Genomic DNA, 20,452 nt, shown 5'->3' with positions numbered 1-20,452 from the left:
ATCCACTGGCTCCCCATATGCTCATGCATTGACTTTAAAATCCTGATTCACACCTACCAAGCTATCCACAACTCTGACCCATGTACCTGTCTGACATCCTACCATCCTGCAGCCTTCGCTCCTCCAGGTCCATCTCCCTTCAGCATCCCAACACCAGACTGAAAACTATGGGTGACAGAGCGTTCAGTTGTGCAGCTCCTCGGCTATGGAACGCACTTCCAGTCACTGCCAGGGCTGCAGAGTCTCTGGCCACATTTAAGGAACAGCTAAAGACAGAGCTCTTCAGAAAAGTGTTCAAAGACCTCAGTTAATTCCGTTCTCCTGCCCACCGGATCTGACGACACCTGTATATAGCTTTGATTGTTGTCTGCTTTCAATCTTCTGTGTTTTGGATCGTTTTCATTATTATTTGTACTACATTTGTTATTTTCTTCAGCGCCTTGGGTGTGAGAAGCACCGTACAAATGGGTTGATCTAATGTTCCTTCTCAGTGCATCGGTGTGTTACTTGAATTTATTACGAACCACATGGGGCCGATTTCCTGGACGCAGATTTAACCTAGTCCAGGAGTACATTCTCAATGGAGATTTTACATGGAGCTTGTTTTAATCCAGGATAATGCTTCATCTGGGTCTGATAAAATGACACTTTGTCATATTACATTTTTTCTTTAAATGACCATTTTCTCTTATGAATTTTTTGACCAATTTTCTAATGCTAGGCCAGTGTGTATTTTTAACACCCAAACCATACCATTTCAATCTTTAATCAATCTGATTACATAGTGGGAATAGAAATTCAATTGAATATTAACTATCATTACATTGTAATTACATTATAATGCATTTATTACATTAATGTTTTATTGTTATACATTTTGTGATTATGTATATTAGCCTATATATATATTTAGCATATATATATTTTTATTATGATGTAGTCCATGTTTTCAGCAGAACTGCCTTAGATGTAGGCTAATACGAAAGAGTTAATTCTTAACATTTGTTGAGTAGCTGTGACTAAGGCTACACTGTGATTGGGCAAAAGTTCCGAGCTTGGATGGACCGCCTTTCCCTCCGCTGTTTGTTTGCATGCGGTCGATTACTGGATGGCAAGGTCTGTTAGCTCAATTATTGCAAAAAGGTATTTGGATGCAAATGAAAATTGCGAAAATAAATAAACCGATTAGGTCTCCAGCGTCTCTTTCTAAATTAATAAGGGTAGGAGTTAACTGTAGACTACCGCGAGCAGAGGACTTTTATTTATTTAGTTTTCACGCACGCGTTCTGTCCGGTGAGGTGGTCTCGCACGAGCGTTATGTGATGACTGTCATTCAAAAAACGAACTAGATTTGATCTCTCGCATGTTTGATATTAACGTTCAATAGTGTTCTTTGTATTGGAGGGTACACTTTTTTTCAATAACTGAGCCACAGGTACTTGAGCGACAGTGCGTGCAGTGCAACATTTAGTGGATATTGATTAGTTGATTATTTGGATTAGATCACCTTTGATGCAAATGTAAAGGCAATAAGAATGATAGACTTTCCGTTAGTGGGAAACCGATTCAATACAAACCATTGCTGCAGGACATTTCAGGTAAGTCACTACTTACTAACTTGTATTATTTTAAGATGGGTTATTGGCCCTGGTTACAATGTGATTATTTTTAAGCAGCTGATTTTAGAAGGATGCATGTTTGTTTTAGAAATCCATTAGTAGACAACTTTTGATTGATACTACAGATTATTACCAATGTTTTACTAATATGACAGTACACAGCTGTATTGCACAAATCAAAATGTTTGTGTTCATCATAAATTATAGTTAGTCTATATTACCTTATAAAAGCTATTATTTGTTGTCCACTTTTGAGTGTAAAATGTTGTCATTCCACTGATTCACCATGTCTCACTGATCTAGAGCGGAATGTAGCCGAGTGGTTAGCGAGTTGGGTCAGTAACCGAAAGGTAGTTCCAACCTTCCGAGTCGACTTTGTGAAAACTCTGTTGAGCAAGGCACTTAACCCTAATTGCTCCAGGGGCGCTGGACAATGATGACCCTGGCCTCGACCCAACTCACATATGACATGTTTATTTTATGATCTATGTGGATGGTTCATTAGCAGCTAGATTAGCTGTAGTTTATACATCAGCATCTATAACCAATTGTAATACAATGAGTTAGGAGGACATGTCTCGTTCCCCAATAGCAGATGCTTTAATATAACAGTCGATGTTATGTTGATAATTCTTATCACAGATTACATTCAAAACTCTAAAGGATGTTCATGATTTCAAATGACTTACAATTTGATGTACACAATGGCAGAAATAATAACTCCTCTATCCAGAAACAGGGGGTCATATGAACAGAATAAGAGCTGCTCGTTTGAATGAAGATCATAAATAAAAAGCCTAAATGGCTTTTCCAGAAACACATTTTCTAGTGTTGGGAACAGAAGTCGTGTATTTTCCAGTTAAATGATTAACAACTTGTTTTAATGTCACTAGTTACAAGACTGTAAGTCTGTTATATTTACTCAATGCCTTGGCTATCCCACTTCCAAAGAAACGTCTGTGAGATAGAATTGTTGTTGTAAAAGCGTATCCAGGAGCTTAGAGATGATGTGGATAAAACCAGTATGTGTTGTTGCACCTCGCCTCACTGTGAATTGTCTTGTTTTCTCATTATCCCAGATTTGAAGTGTTGAAACCTGCGATCCAGAAAGAATGGGGCATTTATGGATTTGCCTGCTCATTTGTGAAATAATCCTGTTGTCGGACTGTGCACGGGGTGAGTAGTAACTTAGTAGTAAGCAACAATAACAACTGAAAGTGTTTTAAAGAGTAACTTTCATTAAAACTTTTTTTGATGGAAAACCATGTTTAAGGCTAAGTTATAGTGAGACACCTGCGTTCTGGTCTTCGTTTTGACAGTTCATTGCAAAAGTGATATATTTTGGTCTTTTAGTAGTAAATCTAGCTCTTTCCCCCTAGCGGTTCAACTCTACCATTGACATTTTGTGATGTAGAGGCACCTTGAGAAGGTGCCTCTACGTCATCTTAAGGTAGGGGTTCGGTATGAAATACACTCCCTTCTAGATGTGCTGGGTGGTACCACCGCAAGGCTTACTATAAAAGCAGGTGACAGCGGGCCTTATTTGCCAATGGTCTTGGTAAGTGGAGTGTGCCAATATATTTTGCACGATGCTTCCTTGAATAGACTACTGACGTTACACAACATTCTAAAAGGCAGTAAGGCACATTTCCACATATGACCAAATACAACGTTTTTCCTTACCATTTCATATATATCTATGGGCTTTTACTAAGGAAAAAAAAACATGTAAACGATTAGGATTATACGCTTCTATTCGTAGCTAGATCCATCGTAACAAGAAATGGATGACAATGGTGGTCGTGTCAACTCATTGTATTTTTTCCTAACCGCTATGACTGGTGGTGCAGGCTGCTAAGACAGTTGGCTCATAGTTCAATGGTTGAGATTTCTAATACCACATGGGGCAGATATACATTTGTCTTATCCTTTATTGACAACATTCATCCCATGCCGACACACTTTTTAATTCCGAGAAGTGAAAGCATACCTGTGAGAGGAGTCACCCTAGTAGTAGGTTTTTATACAGTACCCAAGACGGATCTATGAGATAATATGACTATTAGGAAAAAGAGCTGCTCCGGAAATACGGCAATGCAGGTTGTATTGAATTGAGCCTCTAATCTTCATTTTCAAGGTGATTATTACACTTTTCTTCCCAACACAATACCTCAATAAATGTAAGTCCACATTTCAATTGTTTTCTTTGCACCCCATGGGGGATTGAACCTACACTGCAAGTGGTAACAGATAGCAGGAACTCAGCACCTTACCACTGTACGCTAACTGTCTAGAGCCGTATTTGCTCGCAATGCACATGTTCCAGTGAACTTCTGGTAAGTATGCTTTTGTGAAAAAGTGTTGGGATCAGATACAATTAGTTTACCCTCCCCAAAAATGAATATTTATGAGCAATTCCCACAACCTTTCACCTGAAGTAGATCTGTAGGCAGCCATCTTCAAAAAGTGCCTCACCACAGTGAGGACTGATGATATCTACGACAAGCTGCTAATTCACAACTTTGTATTTTTCTGTACAAAGTTGTGGTTGTGTAACTCAAGTTAGGGTTATAGTCCATTCAGGCTTAGTGCCTACCCTCCATTTTCTAACGGACCCTGCCTAGATCACAGAGCTTTTGGCACCTTCAGTTTTCTATTGGACCCTTCCTAAATCACACCTTTTGACTGCAGCGCAGTATGCAAGTGTCAAGTGAGGTGCGCAGATAGTGTACTCCTCACCCTCCTGCTGCCCAAACTCCTCACACTCCTGATGCTCACCCTCCTGCTGCCCAGCCTCCTCACCCTCCTGCCACCCAGCCTTCTCACCCTCCTGCTGCCCAGCCTCCTGCTGCCCAGCCTCCTCACCCTCCTGCTGCCCAGCCTCCTCACCCTCCTGCTGCCCAGCCTCCTCACCCTCCTGCTGCCCAGCCTCCTCACCCTCCTGCTACCCAGCTTCCTCACCCTCCTGCTACCCAGCCTTCTCACCCTCCTGCTGCCCAGCCTCCTCACCCTCGTGCTATCCAGCCTCCTCACCCTCCTGGCTCCCAGCCTCCTCACCCTCGTGCTACCCAGCCTCCTCACCCTCCTGCTGCCCAGCCTCCTCACCCTCCTGCTACCCAGCCTCCTCACCCTCCTGCTGCCCAGCCTCCTCACCATCATGCTGCCCAGCCGTAGCTGTGTCTGATCTAGACTCAACAGACTTGTAGTCTGCCTGTCTGTCTGTCTCTCTGTCTGTGTCTGTCTGTCAGTCTGCCTGCTCTGGCCTGCCTTTCTGTATGTCTGCCTCTCTGTCTGTCTGTTTGTGGGGAAAGCAAGGGGACATGGGGAGCCAAGCGCACGACGCTCAGGCAGATAGGATCAGTGAGTCAGTCACGGAGACGCTTAAGCAAAAGTCAACAGATACCCATAGAGAGCAATGCGACTCGATTAGGCAATTTATGTTTGTTTGCTGTGCAATGCCACAGCTTTTCTGATCGTAAATGGAGCAAGGTGGCAAGGATAGCTGTGGGCTTAAAAGTAGACGACACAAACTTACTGGTCTTCCTGGTGATGATATCGGAAGGGGTTCCTCACTGGGGTTAGCCTAGTTAGTGCCTCACTGGGGGTAGCCTAGCTAGCGCCTAACTGGGTACACAGAGGGAGAGATAGACGATGGCATGCGGATATTAGAGAAACAAACTTCTTCCTTTCTTCATGAAGTCTGATATGACAGGTTTGATAAGACCAGGACAAGCATGGTGGTTGTGCAGAAAACAAAATAGCTCAGAGATACTGAAACCGATTCAGAGATTACTTCCCACGTGATCTGAGATACTTTGCACTCCATTTGACCCAACGCTGGGCTTTGGACATACTGTAGGGGGTCAACAATGGCAACTCAACATACAGTAGAAAATCTTGAGTCCACATCAAAACATATGCTGACATTCTATAATTATTTTGTGACCTTAGTTTCATACCTTCAGATGGGACCTTCAGGAGTAGAAAAGGAACATACTTTCAAAACTACTGGACATGTAACAACACTTTTCTTAGAGTTCAGGTTGATTGCTATGATGTGGAGTAGAGAATGCATTTGAAAGGTTGCTGGTTCGAATCCCCAAGACGACTAGGTGAAAAATCTGTCTGTGCCCTTGTGCAAGGCCATTAACCCTAATTGCTCCTGTAAGTAGCTCTGGATAAGAGCGTCTGCTAAATGACTAACAAAGGAACAACAATAACCCTTGACCCCATTTGAGTTCTCCCCTCCTAAATAAGAGTTTGCTGTTCCTGTGTGTCCTTGATGCACGGGGAATGCAGAACATCACGTCAGATGACAAATATTTTCCGCTACATGCGGAAGCACAGTTTGGGCCCAGCTGCCAGAGAGGCATATGAACTGTATAAGCTTATGCAATGATTCAGGGTCTGCATGGTCGAGAGAGAGACTATTAATGCAGAAATGTGGGTGTTAACATCTGTGCCAACTAAATGGGGAAACAAGTAAGTCATGGGATAGTTACCATAACAGTTAGAAAAAACTAAATTATGATCACAAAGGAAATTGAACTGCATTCACCTTGGTATCGTTGTCTCATTTAGTAAAGTGTGACTCATTATGATGTACAGGATCGTGGTGCAGAAAAGGTAGACTATATACTACCAGCATTGCATTTAGTCAATGGAGACGGGCAGCCATATGGACATGTGGAGATGTGGGGGCTTTTGGAGGTGGAGCTGTTTGGTTTGTAGGGGCCTGCTGTGCTGTTTGTACAAACTAGGACCACCGTGCGGCTACATGCTGGTGTGTCAATGAGAGGCAGCCCTCCAGGATTCATGACTGAGCATCTGGACACACCTTTATAGAGTAAACCACCAAATGGGCTGATGCTCTAAACGTATACAATGGAAATCAATGCAGCCTGCTTATCTAACTTTCTAACCATCTCTGAGCCTTCTAAAAATGAATAGAACCTGTGATGAGGTTGAGTCCCCCTCTCTCTCCTTCATTCGTTCCATATCTCCCTCCATCGCTCCCTCCTTCGATCTCTCTCTCCCTCCCTCCATCTCACCCGATTTTCCGTCCATCCATCCCTCCCTTCGTCCCTCCCTCCATCTCTCCCTTCCTACCTCACAATCCTCCCACTGCAGCAGTTTATGGCTAGCCCTAAGCCAGAGGGAATGTGTGAAGTTCATTTAGAGTGTTGGAGAAACATAACTGAGCCACTGGGTAGCCTTTGGTCCCTTCACAGCTCTGTAGTATATCCACAGAGCCCGGAGTGTGGGTTAAGCAAACAGTAGTTACATTTAGAATAGGGATTGATACATATGTCTTGGTTAAAGTCAATGTTATTAACAATGACAAAGTGTGTGTATTGAGACAAATGTGTCATAAAATGTAAATACTACATTGCACTGTTATAATAAATTCCTATTGGCATTTCCAGGAAATGATGCACACAAAACCATCAGGCAAAGCTCAGACATAAGCCGTCTTCCAGACGTGACAAACAGAGCTGAGTGTGAGTGAGGAAGATCTGCTCCAGTTCATGTCAATGAGGAGGATAGATCTATAGAGCAAGGCTTCTGTCAGACTACAGGCCATAAAGTGATTATTAGCATGTCAGATGGTGTTTACACAGCAACCATCTTTCTCTCGCTTCTCCTTATTAGCATTGGGCTACTAATCACATTCCCCAATAATGAAGCTGTGTTACCCAGGAGGTCGTAAATTGATTTAAGACTGGGAACAGCATGTTGCTGAGTTGAGGATGTGGTGATTAAGAAACAAAGTCTGGCTTCAAAAGGAACTGAATTAAACAGGAGCTCAGATCAAGTCAATGTTAGTTTAGCACGTCTGGTGTTTGTGTTTTAATGTGTCCATCAAGACATCTCAGGGGTAGGTTGATGGTTTTTATCCCACAGTGGCAGAGGGTGGTATGGGGACACCCTGCACTAGTCCTCCTGGTACAGAATCATGGTGTTCAATGCGACTGGGATAGGTGCCCTGTGTAGGAATGAGGAGAAACAGCTCAATTAGAATAGAGGAGGGAAAGATAGAGAGTTCTCCTGCAGTCCAACTGGCCTACTGTTTTCACCAGTCCTCCCTGCAGTCCTCCAATCTTGTCTGACATGACTTCCATTAGGCTAGCCAGAAGCCTGTACCCCAGTCTGCGTCAATACATGTTGCAAACACATTAGCCACTGAAGGCAACATCTTTATATTGTTGCGGATGTATTGGAATTATGCCACACCCACACTGACATACTTTCCAGCCTGAAATAGCCACAGCATAGACAGGCAGGCAGACTAGAGGTCTGTTGAGTCTAGGTCAGACACAGCTATGGCTGGGCAGCAGGAGGGTGAGGAGGCTGGATAGCAGGAGGGTGAGGAGGCCGGGTAGCAGGAGGGTGAGGAGGCTGGATAGCAGGAGGGTGAGGAGGCCGGGTAGCAGGAGGGTGAGGAGGCCGGGTAGCAGGAGGGTGAGGAGGCGGGGTAGCAGGAAGGTGAGGAGGCCAGGTAGCAGGAGGGTGAGGAGGCCGGGTAGCAGGAGGGTGAGGAGGCCGGGCAGCAGGAGGGTGAGGAGGCTGGGCAGCAGGAGGGTGAGGAGGCTGGGCAGCAGGAGGTTGAGGAGGCCAGGTAGCAGGAGGGTGAGGAGGCCAGGTAGCAGGAGGGTGAGGAGGCCAGGTAGCAGGAGGGTGAGGAGGCCAGGTAGCAGGAGGGTGAGGAGGCCAGGTAGCAGGAGGGTGAGGAGACTGGGCAGCAGGAGGGTGAGGAGGCTGGGCAGCAAGAGGGTGAGGAGGCTGGGCAGCAGGAGGGTGAGGAGGCCAGGTAGCAGGAGGGTGAGGGGCAGCAGGAGGGTGAGAAGGCTGGGCAGCACATACTCTCACAGACAGTGCATTGTGTCGTACAGTGGTGAAACAATAGTTTATTGTTGGTGGCTGGAGCCTGTGTTTGGTCATTGCTACAGGTCAGAGGGCAGCAGGGAGTGTGCATGCCTGACCTTTCACCAGGGGCTTACAATAACACACCAGTCCTCCTGCAGATTCTGCTTTTTCTCCTCTTTGTGTGCCTTCAGAGAGTATTCACACCCCGGTACTTTTTCCACATTTTGTTGGGTTACAAAGTTGAATTAAAATGGATTTGATTGTCTTTGTCAATAATCTGCTCAAAATACTTTGTACTGTCAAATTTGAAGAAAAATTATAGAATGAATTTTAAAAAAGATTAAAAATTGAACACGGTCTTGATTAGATACTGTACAGTGCTGTGAAAAATATAAAAAATTGAACACGGTCTTGATTAGATACTGTACAGTGCTGTGAAAAAGATTAAAAATTGAACACGGTCTTGATTAGATACTGTACAGTGCTGTGAAAAAGATTAAAAATTGAACACGGTCTTGATTAGATACTGTACAGTGCTGTGAAAAAGATTAAAAATTGAACACGGTCTTGATTAGATACTGTACAGTGCTGTGAAAAAGATTAAAAATTGAACACGGTCTTGATTAGATACTGTACAGTGCTGAGAAAAAGATGAAAAATTGAACACGGTCTTGATTAGATACTGTACAGTGCTGTGAAAAAGTATTTGCACCCTTTCTGATTTTCTTTTTTTTTCTTGCTATTTGTTTTGTACTGAATGTTATCAGATCTTCAACCAAAACCAATAATGAATAACAATTATACTTTATTTATTTATTTCATTTAACAAAGTTATGCAACACCCAATGCCCCTGTGTGAAAAAGTAATTGCCCCCTTACACTCAATAACTGGTTGTACCACCTTTAGCTGCAATGACCAGAACCAAACACTTCCTGTAGTTGTTGATCAGTCTCTCACATCTCTGTGGAGGAATTGCTTTCACTCAGCAACATTTGGGGTTTTCAAGCATGAACTGCTTGTCTCAAGTCCTGCCACAACATCCCAATCGGTATTAGGTCTGGACTTTGACTAGGCCATTCCAAACCTTTTTAACCATTTTCATGTACAGCACATTCAGAAAGTGTTCAGACCCCATTACTTTTTCCACATTTTGTAATGTTCTGCTTTATTGTAAAATGGATTAAATTACATTTTTTGCTCATCAATCTACACACAATATCCCATAATACAAAGTGAAAACAGGTTTTTAGAAACTTTAGCAAAATTGTTAAAAAAAATAAATAATAATAATAAGTATTCAGACTCGTTGCTATGAGACTCGAAATTGAGCTCAGGTTCATCCTGTTTCCATTGATCATCTTTGAGATGTGTCTACAACTTGACTGGAGTCTACCTGTGGTAAATTCAATTGAATGGACATGATTTGGAAAGGCACACACCTGTCTATATTAGGTCCCACAGTTGGCCGTGCATGTCAGAGCAAAAACGAAGCCATGGGGTCGAAGGAATTGTCCTTAGATTTTCGAGCCTGGATTGTGTCGAGGCACAGATCTGGGGAAGGCTTCCAAACTATTTCAGAAGGACAGCCATCTCTGCAGCACTTCACCAATCAGGTCTTTATGGTAGAGTGGTCAGACGAAAGCCACTCCTCAGTAAAAGGCACATCACAGCCCGCTTGGGGTTTGTCAAAAGTCACCCAAAGGACTCTCAGACCATGAGGAACAAGATTCTCTGATCTGATGAAACCAAGATTGAATTATTTGGCCTGAATGCCAAGCCTCACATCAATGGCAGGGACTAGGAGACTAGTCAGGAATGAAGGGAAAGATGAACGGAGCAAAGTACAGAGATCCTTTTACATTTACATTTAAGTCATTTAGCAGACGCTCTTATCCAGAGCGACTTACAAATTGGTGCATTCACCTTATGACATCCAGTGGAACAGCCACTTTACAATAGTGCATCTAAATCTTTTAAGGGGGGTGAGAAGGATTACTTTATCCTATCCTAGGTATTCCTTAAAGAGGTGGGGTTTCAGGTGTCTCCGGAAGGTGGTTTTCCTTGATGAAAACCTGCTCCAGAGCACTCAGGACCTCAGACTGGGGTGAAGGTTCACCTTCCAACAGGACATCGACCCTAAGCACACAGCCAAGACAGCGCAGGAGTGACTTTTCTGAATGTCCTTGAGTGACCCAACCAGAGCCCGGACTTGAACCCGATCGAACATCTCTGGAGAGACCTGAAAATAGCTGTGCAGCTTCAACCCCCCCCTTCCGACCTGACAGAGCTTGAGAGGATCTGTAGAGAAGAATGGGAGAAACTCCCCAAATACAGGTCTGCCAAGCTTGTAACGTCATATCCAAGAAGACTTGATGCTGTAATCGCTGCCTAAGGTGCTTAAACAAAGCACTGAGTAAAGGGTCTGAATACTTATGTAAATGTAATATTTCTGTTGATTTATTTTTAATACATTGGTAAAAATTCCTAAAAAACTTTTTTTTGTCATTATGGGGTATTGTGTGTAGAAAAAAACTATGTTTTAATCCATTTTAGAATAAGGCTGTAACGTAACAAAACGTGGAAAACGTGGAAAAAGTCAAGGGGCCTGAATAATTTACGAATGCACTGTGTGTTTTGTATCATTGTCTTGCTGCATGACTCAGCTGCACTTCAGCTTCAGCTCACAGATGGATGCCCTGACATTCTCCTGTAGACTTCTCTGATACAGAGCAGAATTAATGGTTCCTTCTATTAAGGCAAGTCCAGGTCCTGAGGCAGCAAAGCATTCCCAAACCATCATACTACCATCACCATGCTTGGCCGTTGGTATAAGGTTCTTACTGTCGAATGCAGTGTTTGGTAACATTATGTCTGGCAAAAACAAATGACATCCAAAAAGTTGACTCAAGTTTTTCAAAAAAGCACCTGGATGATCATCAAGACTCTTAGAAAAATGTTTCATGGACAGATGATTCAAAAATATAACATTTTGGCTGACATGGGTCCCATGAAAAAAATGAAATAAGTAAGTCATTGTTGCGTTAACTCAGTTTCCTTTTATCTAATATTAGGTTTTAACATTCAGTTTCAAAAATATGCAAAAGTAGAGAATATTAGAAACGGGTAAGTACTTTTTAACTGTACCGTAAGTATTCACCCACTGTTAGACAATACATGTTAGAAACACCTTTGGCAGTGATTACAGCTGTGAGTCTTTCTGGGTAAATCTCCAAGAGGTTTGCACATCTGGATTGTACAATATTTGCCCATTATTCTTTAAAAAATGATTCAAGCTCTGTCAAGTTGGTTGTTGATCATTGCTAAACAACCATTTTCAAGTCTTGCCATAGATTTTCAAGACGATTTAAGTCAAAACTGTAACTAGGAACACAGGAACATTCAATGTCGTCTTGGTAATCAACTCCAGTGTATATTTGGCCTTGTGTTTTAGGTTATTGTCCTGCTGTAAGGTGAATTCCTCTCCCAGTGTCTGTTGGAAAGCGGACTGAACCAGGTTCTCCTCTAGGATTTTGTATGTGCTTAGCTTAATTTTGAATAAATAAAATCCCTATTCCTTGCCGATGACAAGCATACCCACAACATGGTGCAGCCACCACCATGCTTGACAATATGAAGTGTGTTAATCAGTGATGTATTGTATTGGATTTGCCCCAAACATAACGCTCTGTATTCAGGATAAAAAAGTGCATTTCTTTGCCACATTTTTTTCAGGTTTTGCAATTACTTAATTGCCTTGTTGCAAACAGGATACCTATTTTGGAATATTTTTTTCTGCACAATCTTCCTTCTTTTCACTGTCATTTAGGTTAGTATTGTGGAGTAACTACATGTTGTTGATGCATTCTTAGTTTTCTCTTAGAACAGCCATTAAACTCTCTAACTGTTTTAAAATCACAATTGGCCTCATGGTGAAATCCCTGAGCAGTTTCCTTCCTCTCTGGCAACTGAGTTAGGAAGGACACCTGTATCTTTGTGGTGACTGGGTGTATTGATACACCATCCAAAGTGTTCAGCGTCTGCTTTTTTTTACCTATCTACCGATAGGTGCCCTTCTTTGTGAGGCATTAGAAAACCTCCCGGGTCGTTGTGGTTAAATTTGTTCTTGAAATTGACTACTCGGGGCCTCCCTAGTGGCTCAGAGATCTTAAGGCACTGCTTCACAGTGCTTGAGGCGTTACTACAGACCCGGGTTTGATCCCAGGCTGTATCACAACGACTGTGACCGGGAGTCCCATAGGGAGGCGCACAATTGGCTCAGCGTCTTCCGGGTTGGGGGAGGGTGTTAATTAAGAAGCGCGGTTTGACGGGTCATGTTTTGGACGACGCATGACTCGACCTTCGCCTCTCCCGTGCCCATTGGGGAGTTGCAGCGATGAGACAAGATGGTAACTGGATATCATGAAAAAGGGGGTAAAATACAAAAAAATGATAATAATAAAAGAACTTGACTACTTGATTGAGGGACTTTACAGATAATTGTAAATATGGGGTACAGAGATGAGGTAGTCATAAAAAAATCATGTTAAACACTATTATTGCACACAGAATCCATGGAACTTATTATGTGACTTGTTAGGCACATTTTTTGTCCTGGACTTATTTAAGCTTGCCATAACAAAGGGGTTGAATATCTTTTGACTCAAGATATTTTTTCATTTTTTATTCATTTGTAAAAATCTACATAAATTATTATTCCACTTTGACATATGGGAGATTGTGTGTAGGCCAGTGACACAACAATCGAAACCTTAATCCATTTTAAATTCAGGCTGTAACACAACATTATTTTGAAAAAGTCAAGGGGTGTGAAGACTTTCTGAAGGCACTGTATATATGTATGCATGTACTTCCCTCCTCCCCCACCTTCCCAGCTGTTCTCCTGGTCGCATTACAAATGAGATGTTGAAAAGCAATCCCGGGACCGGAGACAGCTCTCCTTGTTTTCTTTAGGATTTTCTGTGTCAGTTTGTGTTGGGGCCTGCACCCCTAAGCAGGTGTGTGTGTGTGAGAGAGACTGTAAGGAAGGATGAGACAGAGAGAGAGAGAGAGAGAGAGAGACCCCCTCAAGCATTTTGGGACCTAAACTGAGCATTAACGTGATTGACGAATGGCAGTCATACTGTGTCCACTAGTGGTTTTCTAACCTCTCCTTGGGTACCCCCAAACATTTCACAATTTTGTTGTAATACTGAACTAGCTCACCTAATTCACCTATTCAAGGTCTTGATGATTAGTTGACAATTTGAATCAGGTGTGCTAGCTCTGGTATAGTTAAACTACATGGAATGGCTGGGGATCCCAGAGCAGAGGAGAGGTTTGGAAACCCCTGCTCTACACTACTTTTCTAAGTGTCCCAAATGGCACCCTATTCCCTACATAGTGCAATGCTTTTGGCCAGAGCCCTATGTCGTGCATTATATAGGGAATAGGGTACCATTTGGGACACAGCCATAGACTGAGTCAGTCTCTCCCTTTGCTGCATGCCGCTGGTTTGTTCAGAGTGTGGGACTAACCCAGTGCCCCCTGTGCTCTTTCTAAACAACCTGAACCAATCAGCCTCCACCGGCATTTCCTTTGGTGCTGGGGTGAAAGGTCAGCTGTATTACCCCCCACAAAAACGACCCCCCAAAAACGACTTAATATCTGAGAGGTTTTGGTATGTCTGAATGACATCACAGAGCCCCACATAAGCCCAGCTGATGTATATCTGAATGACATCACAGAGCCCCCCCATAAGCCCAGGTGATGTCTGAATGATATCATAAATCCCCTAATAAGCCCAGGTGATATTTCTGAATGATATCATAGAGCCCCTAATAAGCCCAGGTGATGTATTTCTGAATGATATCATAGAGCCTCTATAAGCCCAGGTGATGTATTTCTGAATGATATCATAGAGCCCCTAAATATGCCCAGGTGATGTATTTCTGAATGACATCTGAGAGCCCCCCTCCGAAAGCCCAGGTGATATTTTTGAATGATATCATAGAGCCTCTAATAAGCCCAGGTGATGTATTTCTGAATGACATCTGAGAGCCTCCCTCCGAAAGCCCAGCTGATGTATTTCTGAATGATATCATAGAGCCTCTATAAGCCCAGGTGATGTATTTCTGAATGATATCATAGAGCCCCTAAATATGCCCAGGTGATGTATTTCTGAATGACATCTGAGAGCCTCCCTCCGAAAGCCCAGCTGATGTATGTCTGAATGATATCATAGAGCCTCTATAAGCCCAGGTGATGTATGTCTAAATGACATCACAGATCCCCCTCCAACCGCAAGCCCAGGTGGTGTATGTCTGAATGACATCACAAAGCCCCCCCCCCCTGTAAGCCCAGGTGATGTATGTCTGAATGACATCACAGAGCCGAGGTTGTTGCCTCCTTAAATCAGGAAATATGTCACTCACACCAGAGGTTGTTGTGTGGTTCATGTTGGACAGCACCAGAGTGAACTGACAATGGTTTTGTAGTGTTCTTGCCCTTAGCCACATGGATTTCGGTCTCACACCGGCAGAGAATCGAAAGCATAGCACACACACACACACACACACACACACACACACACACACACACACACACACACACACACACACACACACATGGCATGTTCATTACACACACACACACACACACACACACACACACACACACACACACACACACACACACACACACACACACACACACACACACACACACACACACACACACACACACACACACACACATGGCTTGTTCATTACGCCAGCTGTCGGAGTGGAATCCACACTGCTGTTGGAATGTATAAGGAGTGTGGGAGTTGTGGGGTGGTTTGAAAGTTGGGAAGTTGAAGGCTTTAGCAACTGAGAAGCTTGTGTTGCTTGGGCTGTTAGGTGCAGTGTTGTGGGTTTTTAAAGGATGCAGTCGGGACACAGACCCAGCCAAACCCATAGGCTCCAACCAGGAAATCTGAACCACCTGGCTGACTGGTCCGGATTCAGTGGAGGAGCTTTTGGGTGTCAGGGTGGCTGTCTGGAGTGAATAGGCTTGCACCTGTGGGATTTCTCATCTGTTGCTGCCTCTTATATCTCTCCCCCAGTCCCATGGTGGATCAGGCCTGATAAAAGGACCATGTGATATGACGTGGCTCACTATGAGCAGCTGTCTTTTCCCCCAGTTTTAAATCCGTTGTTTGCTGGAGGTCTCGCTATTTCACAGTGTTGTTCTCACAGTTGGTTTGTCTTTAGGCTTAGGGCAACACCATCTATTGTCTCCCCCAGTCTTCCTCAATAGGATTTGAATGGGCCAGAGAAATGTGTGTTTCTCAAAGACCGTGAAGTGAGAGACGTAAGCAGATCCTCTACAGGCTATTTAAACTTTGCACATTGGATGTCGTCCCCCATTTCCTCTCTGTGTGTTTGTTTTTCTGTCTCTTCGGCATGGAATTCCACCACCATCACCCTCAGGTTGTGCAGATGGAAAACCTTGAGTGCTACGTGATTATTTTCTGTGCACAAAGTTACACGAGAACAAAGTCCTCTATTAACCATATATAATCCTAATTTTCTGGCTCAGAGTTGTCACCTATTATCATACTGAGATTTATGTCAAGAGACTAAAATATCTCTATTCTTCAGGGTCCCTATTTCAAAATACTTTAAGACCTTTAAGTCTTTTTTCTGGCCAGCTGCCCTGGGTTTTAAAACTTTAACTTTCAGAAGGGGAGAGAAGGAGATAGGGGGGAGAGCAGGGGCTTGGGGAGGCGCGGTCGTCGTCTCTGTGAGAGTGACCCCTGAGTGACAGCAGCCGAGGAGAAACGAACCTGAGGCTGTGGTGAACAGATCGACGGGCCATGGTGAACAGAGTGCCACTCTGCCAGGGCAGTGGTGAACAGAGTACCACTCTGCCAGGGCAGTGGTGAACAGAGTGCCACTCTGCCAGGGCAGTGGTGAACAGAGTGCCACTCTGCCAGGGCAGTGGTGAACAGAGTGCCACTCTGCCAGGGCAGTGGTGAACAGAGTGCCATTCTGCCGGGCCGTGGTGAACAGAGTGCCATTCTGCCAGGGCCGTGGTGAACAGAGTGCCACTCTGCCAGGGCCGTGGTGAACAGATCGACGGGCTGTGGTGAACAGAGTGCCACTCTGCCAGGGCAGTGGTGAACAGAGTGCCACTCTGCCAGGGCGTGGTGAACAGAGTGCTACTCTGCCAGGGCCGTGGTGAACAGATCGACGGGCTGTGGTGAACAGAGTGCCACTCTGCCAGGGCCGCGGTGAACAGATCGACGGGCTGTGGTGAACAGAGTGCCACTCTGCCAGGGCCGCGGTGAACAGATCGACGGGCTGTGGTGAACAGAGTGCCACTCTGCCAGGGCCGCGGTGAACAGATCACGGGCTGTGGTGAACAGAGTGCCACTCTGCCAGGGCCGTGGTGAACAGATCGACGGGCTGTGGTGAACAGAGTGCCACTCTGCCAGGGCAGTGGTGAACAGATCGACGGGCTGTGGTGAACAGAGTGCCACTCTGCCAGGGCCGCGGTGAACAGATCGACGGGCTGTGGTGAACAGAGTGCCACTCTGCCAGGGCCGCGGTGAACATCACTCCGTCGAGGATGTAACGCCACTCCTCTGGGGAGGAAACTCAGCCTCCACTGACAGGTACAAGTGGCAAGATGACTGATTCATTTGAGGCGATATTCTGGAACTGTTTGCACCGTGAGTGCCTCGGCCTGTCAATGGTCACTTTGTGGGCCCCTACCTGGCTCAGCCCCTGCCTCTGACTCATGCATTCATGTCTAGTTGTGCCAATCCACACTGGTCCTCAACACACAGTCACACACCAAGGACAGCATCGTTGGTGGGGTGTGCGCCAAGTACTGCCGTCATCTCATATGATGAGCTCAACTATTACAACTATTTGTGAGCTCATATTGTGTACATCCCTTATCTGACTTCTTTTCTTAAAAAAAAAACATGTTGTCAATGCTTTCTTTGTTGATTTGAGCTGACTGCTAGTTTGAATGTATGCCTCATTAAGATGTCAGTGATGAGTGCAAGATGAGAAAGGGAGATACACCTCAGTGCTTGTCTCTGTCTGTAGGTACACATCATTTTAATGTTTCCCTGAGGAACAGAGTTAGCCTCATTGTCAGGGCCAGGTTGCCCGGCACTCAATTGACTGGAAATTTCGGATGAAACCTCTTCTGACAGAGACCTGCGCATAACAAATTGAGTTAGTCATGTCTGAGAGGAGGTGAGGAATGTGTGAGAGAGGTAGCGGTCTGGGGTACATATGGGCGTGGGGGGTGTGTGTGTGGGGGGACTGGGGTCTGGGGTACATATGGGCGTGGGGGTGAGGTGGGGGGTCTGGGGTACATATGGGCGTGGGGGTGAGGTGTGTGTGTGTGTGGGGGGACGGACGGACTGGGGTCTGGGGTACATATGGGCGTGGGGGGGTGTGTGTGGGGGGGGTCTGGGGGTACATATGGGCGTGGGGTGAGGGTGTGTGTGTGGGGGGGGTCTGGGGTACATATGGGCGTGGGGGTGAGGGTGTGTGTGTGTGGGGGGGACTGGGGTCTGGGGTACATATGGGCGTGGGGGTGTGTGTGTGTGTGTGTGTGGGGGGTCTGGGGTACATATGGGCGTGGGGGTGAGGTGTGTGTGGGGGGACTGGGGTCTGGGGTACATATGGGTGTGGGGGTGAGGTGTGTGTGTGGGGGGACTGGGGTCTGGGGTACATATGGGCGGTGTGTGTGGGGGGGGGGGGGACTGGGGTCTGGGGTACATATGGGCGTGGGGGTGAGGTGGGGGTGGGGGAGGTGGTGTGTGTGTGTGGGGGAATGCTGTCAGACAAGGAACCCAGTGGAGCAGATACATGGAGGAGGATAAGGAGGAGGATAAGGAGGAGGAGGACACGTGGGAGAGAGAATAGGAAGCACGTCTCCAAAGCCTTACCAAATTACATTGTATTTTATTGTGCATTTGAATTTTAAGCATTTTAAGTAATTTTGGGTGTAATAATTCACACATGAAAACACAACTATTTGAAATATAACTAATTTTAATGTAAGAGGATCCATATCCCTGGCTTTATGAACTCAGACCTTTCTTCTGTCTTTATGGTGGCCAACGTGCAATCACTGGAGAGTAAACTGGATGAGCTCGGTTCGAGACTATCCTACCAACGGGACATTAAAAACTGTAATATTTTATGGATAATATACAGTTGCCTGGGTTTTGCGTGCATCAGCAGGACAGAACAGCTGCATCCGGTAAGACAAGGGGGGTATATTTGTCAATCACAGCTGGTGCATGATGTCTAATATTAAGGAAGTCTCGAGGTATTGCTCGCTTGAGGTAGAGTACATCAAGCGGCAGGGTAGCCTAGTGGTTAGAGCGTTGGACTAGTAACCGGAAGGTTGCAAGTTCAAACCCCCGAGCTGACAAGGTACAAATCTGTCGTTCTGCCCCTGAACAGGCAGTTAACCCACTGTTCCTAGGCCGTCATTGAAAATAAGAATTTGTTCTTAACTGACTTGTCTAGTTAAATAAAGTTCAAATAAATTTAAAATAAATAAAATAAAAATGATAAGCTGTAGACCACACTATCTACCAAGAGAGTTTTCATCTATGTTTTTCTTAGCCGTCTATTTCCCACCACAAACCGACACTGGCACTAAGACCGCACTAAACGAACTGTATAGGACCATAATTAAACAATAAAAATGCTCATCCAGAAGTGGTGCTCCGAGTGGCCGGGGTCTTCAATGCAGGAAAACTTCAATCCGTTTTACCTCATTTCTACCAGCATGTCACATGTGCAACATGAGGGGAAAATATCGAGACCACTTTTACTCCACACACAGAGACACTTACAAAGTTCTCCCTCGCCCTCCATTTGGCAGATCTGACCATAATTCTATCCTACTGATTACTGCTTGCAACCAAAAACTAAAGCAGGAAGTACCAGTGACTCGCTCAATACGTAAGTGGTATGCTACAGGACTGTTTTGCTAGCACAGACTGGAATATGTTCTGGGATTCATCCAGTGGCATTGAGGAGTATACCACGTCAGTCACCGGCTTCATCAATAAGTGCATCAACAACGTCATCCCCACAGTGACCGTACGTACATATCCCAACCAGAAACCATGGATTACAGGCAACATGCGTACCGATCTAAAGGCTAGAGCTGCCGCTATGCCCTCAGATGAACTGTCAAACAGGCAAAGCATCAATACAGGACTACGATTGAATCCTACTATACTCGCTCTGACACTCTTTGGATGTGGCAGGGCTTGCAAACTAATACAGACAACAAAAGGAAAGCCAGCCATAAGCTGCCCAGTGACGCGAGACTACCAGACAAGCTGAATGCTTTTTATGCTGGCAACGAGGCAAGCAACACTGAAGCATGCATGAGAGCACCAGCTGTTCCAGATGATTGTGTGATCACGCTTTCCATAGCCGATGTGAACAGACCTTTAAGCAAGTCAACATTCACAAGATCACGGGGCCAGATGGATTACCAGGACGTGTACTTAGAACATGCACTGACCAACTGACAAGTGTCTTCACTAACTTGTTCAACCTCTCTCTGGTTGAGTCTGCAATACCTACATGTTTCATACCATAGTCCCTGTTCCCAAGAAAGTGAAGGTAACCTGCCTAAATGGCTACCACCACATAGCACTCACGTCAGTAGCCATGAAGTGCTTTGAAAGGCTGGGCATAGCTCACATCAACACCATCATCCCGGAAAACCTAGACCAATTCACATACTGCCCCAACAGATCCTCAGATGATGCAATCTCAATCGCAATCCACACTGCACTTTCCCACCTGGATAAAAGGAATACTTACAGTTGAAGTCGGAAGTTTACATGCACCCGTTTTTCACAATTCCTGACATTTAATCCTCGTAAAATTACCTAAAACACAGTTAGGATCACCACTTTATTTTAAGA

The 20,452-nt window shown here is 44.9% G+C and overlaps 1 protein-coding gene across 2 annotated transcripts in view; it reads left to right on the top strand.

The window, feature by feature from the left end:
- The first annotated feature begins 1,090 nt into the window (after positions 1-1,090).
- Positions 1,091-20,452, top strand: part of fgfrl1a (fibroblast growth factor receptor like 1a) — a 205,224-nt gene continuing 185,862 nt past the window's right edge. For both annotated transcript variants that reach the window (XM_052488062.1, XM_052488061.1), the window contains exons 1-2: positions 1,091-1,598; positions 2,699-2,795. In XM_052488062.1, the coding sequence (XP_052344022.1) occupies positions 2,732-2,795 (64 nt within the window). In that variant the 5' untranslated portion in view covers positions 1,091-1,598; positions 2,699-2,731. The remainder of the gene's footprint in view (positions 1,599-2,698; positions 2,796-20,452) is intronic.

This window comes from Oncorhynchus keta, chromosome 30, assembly GCF_023373465.1.
Source record: "Oncorhynchus keta strain PuntledgeMale-10-30-2019 chromosome 30, Oket_V2, whole genome shotgun sequence".
Taxonomy (NCBI): domain Eukaryota; kingdom Metazoa; phylum Chordata; class Actinopteri; order Salmoniformes; family Salmonidae; genus Oncorhynchus; species Oncorhynchus keta.
The sequence above is the reverse complement of the archived record's forward strand: the minus strand, read 5'-3'. Positions and strand labels throughout refer to the sequence as shown.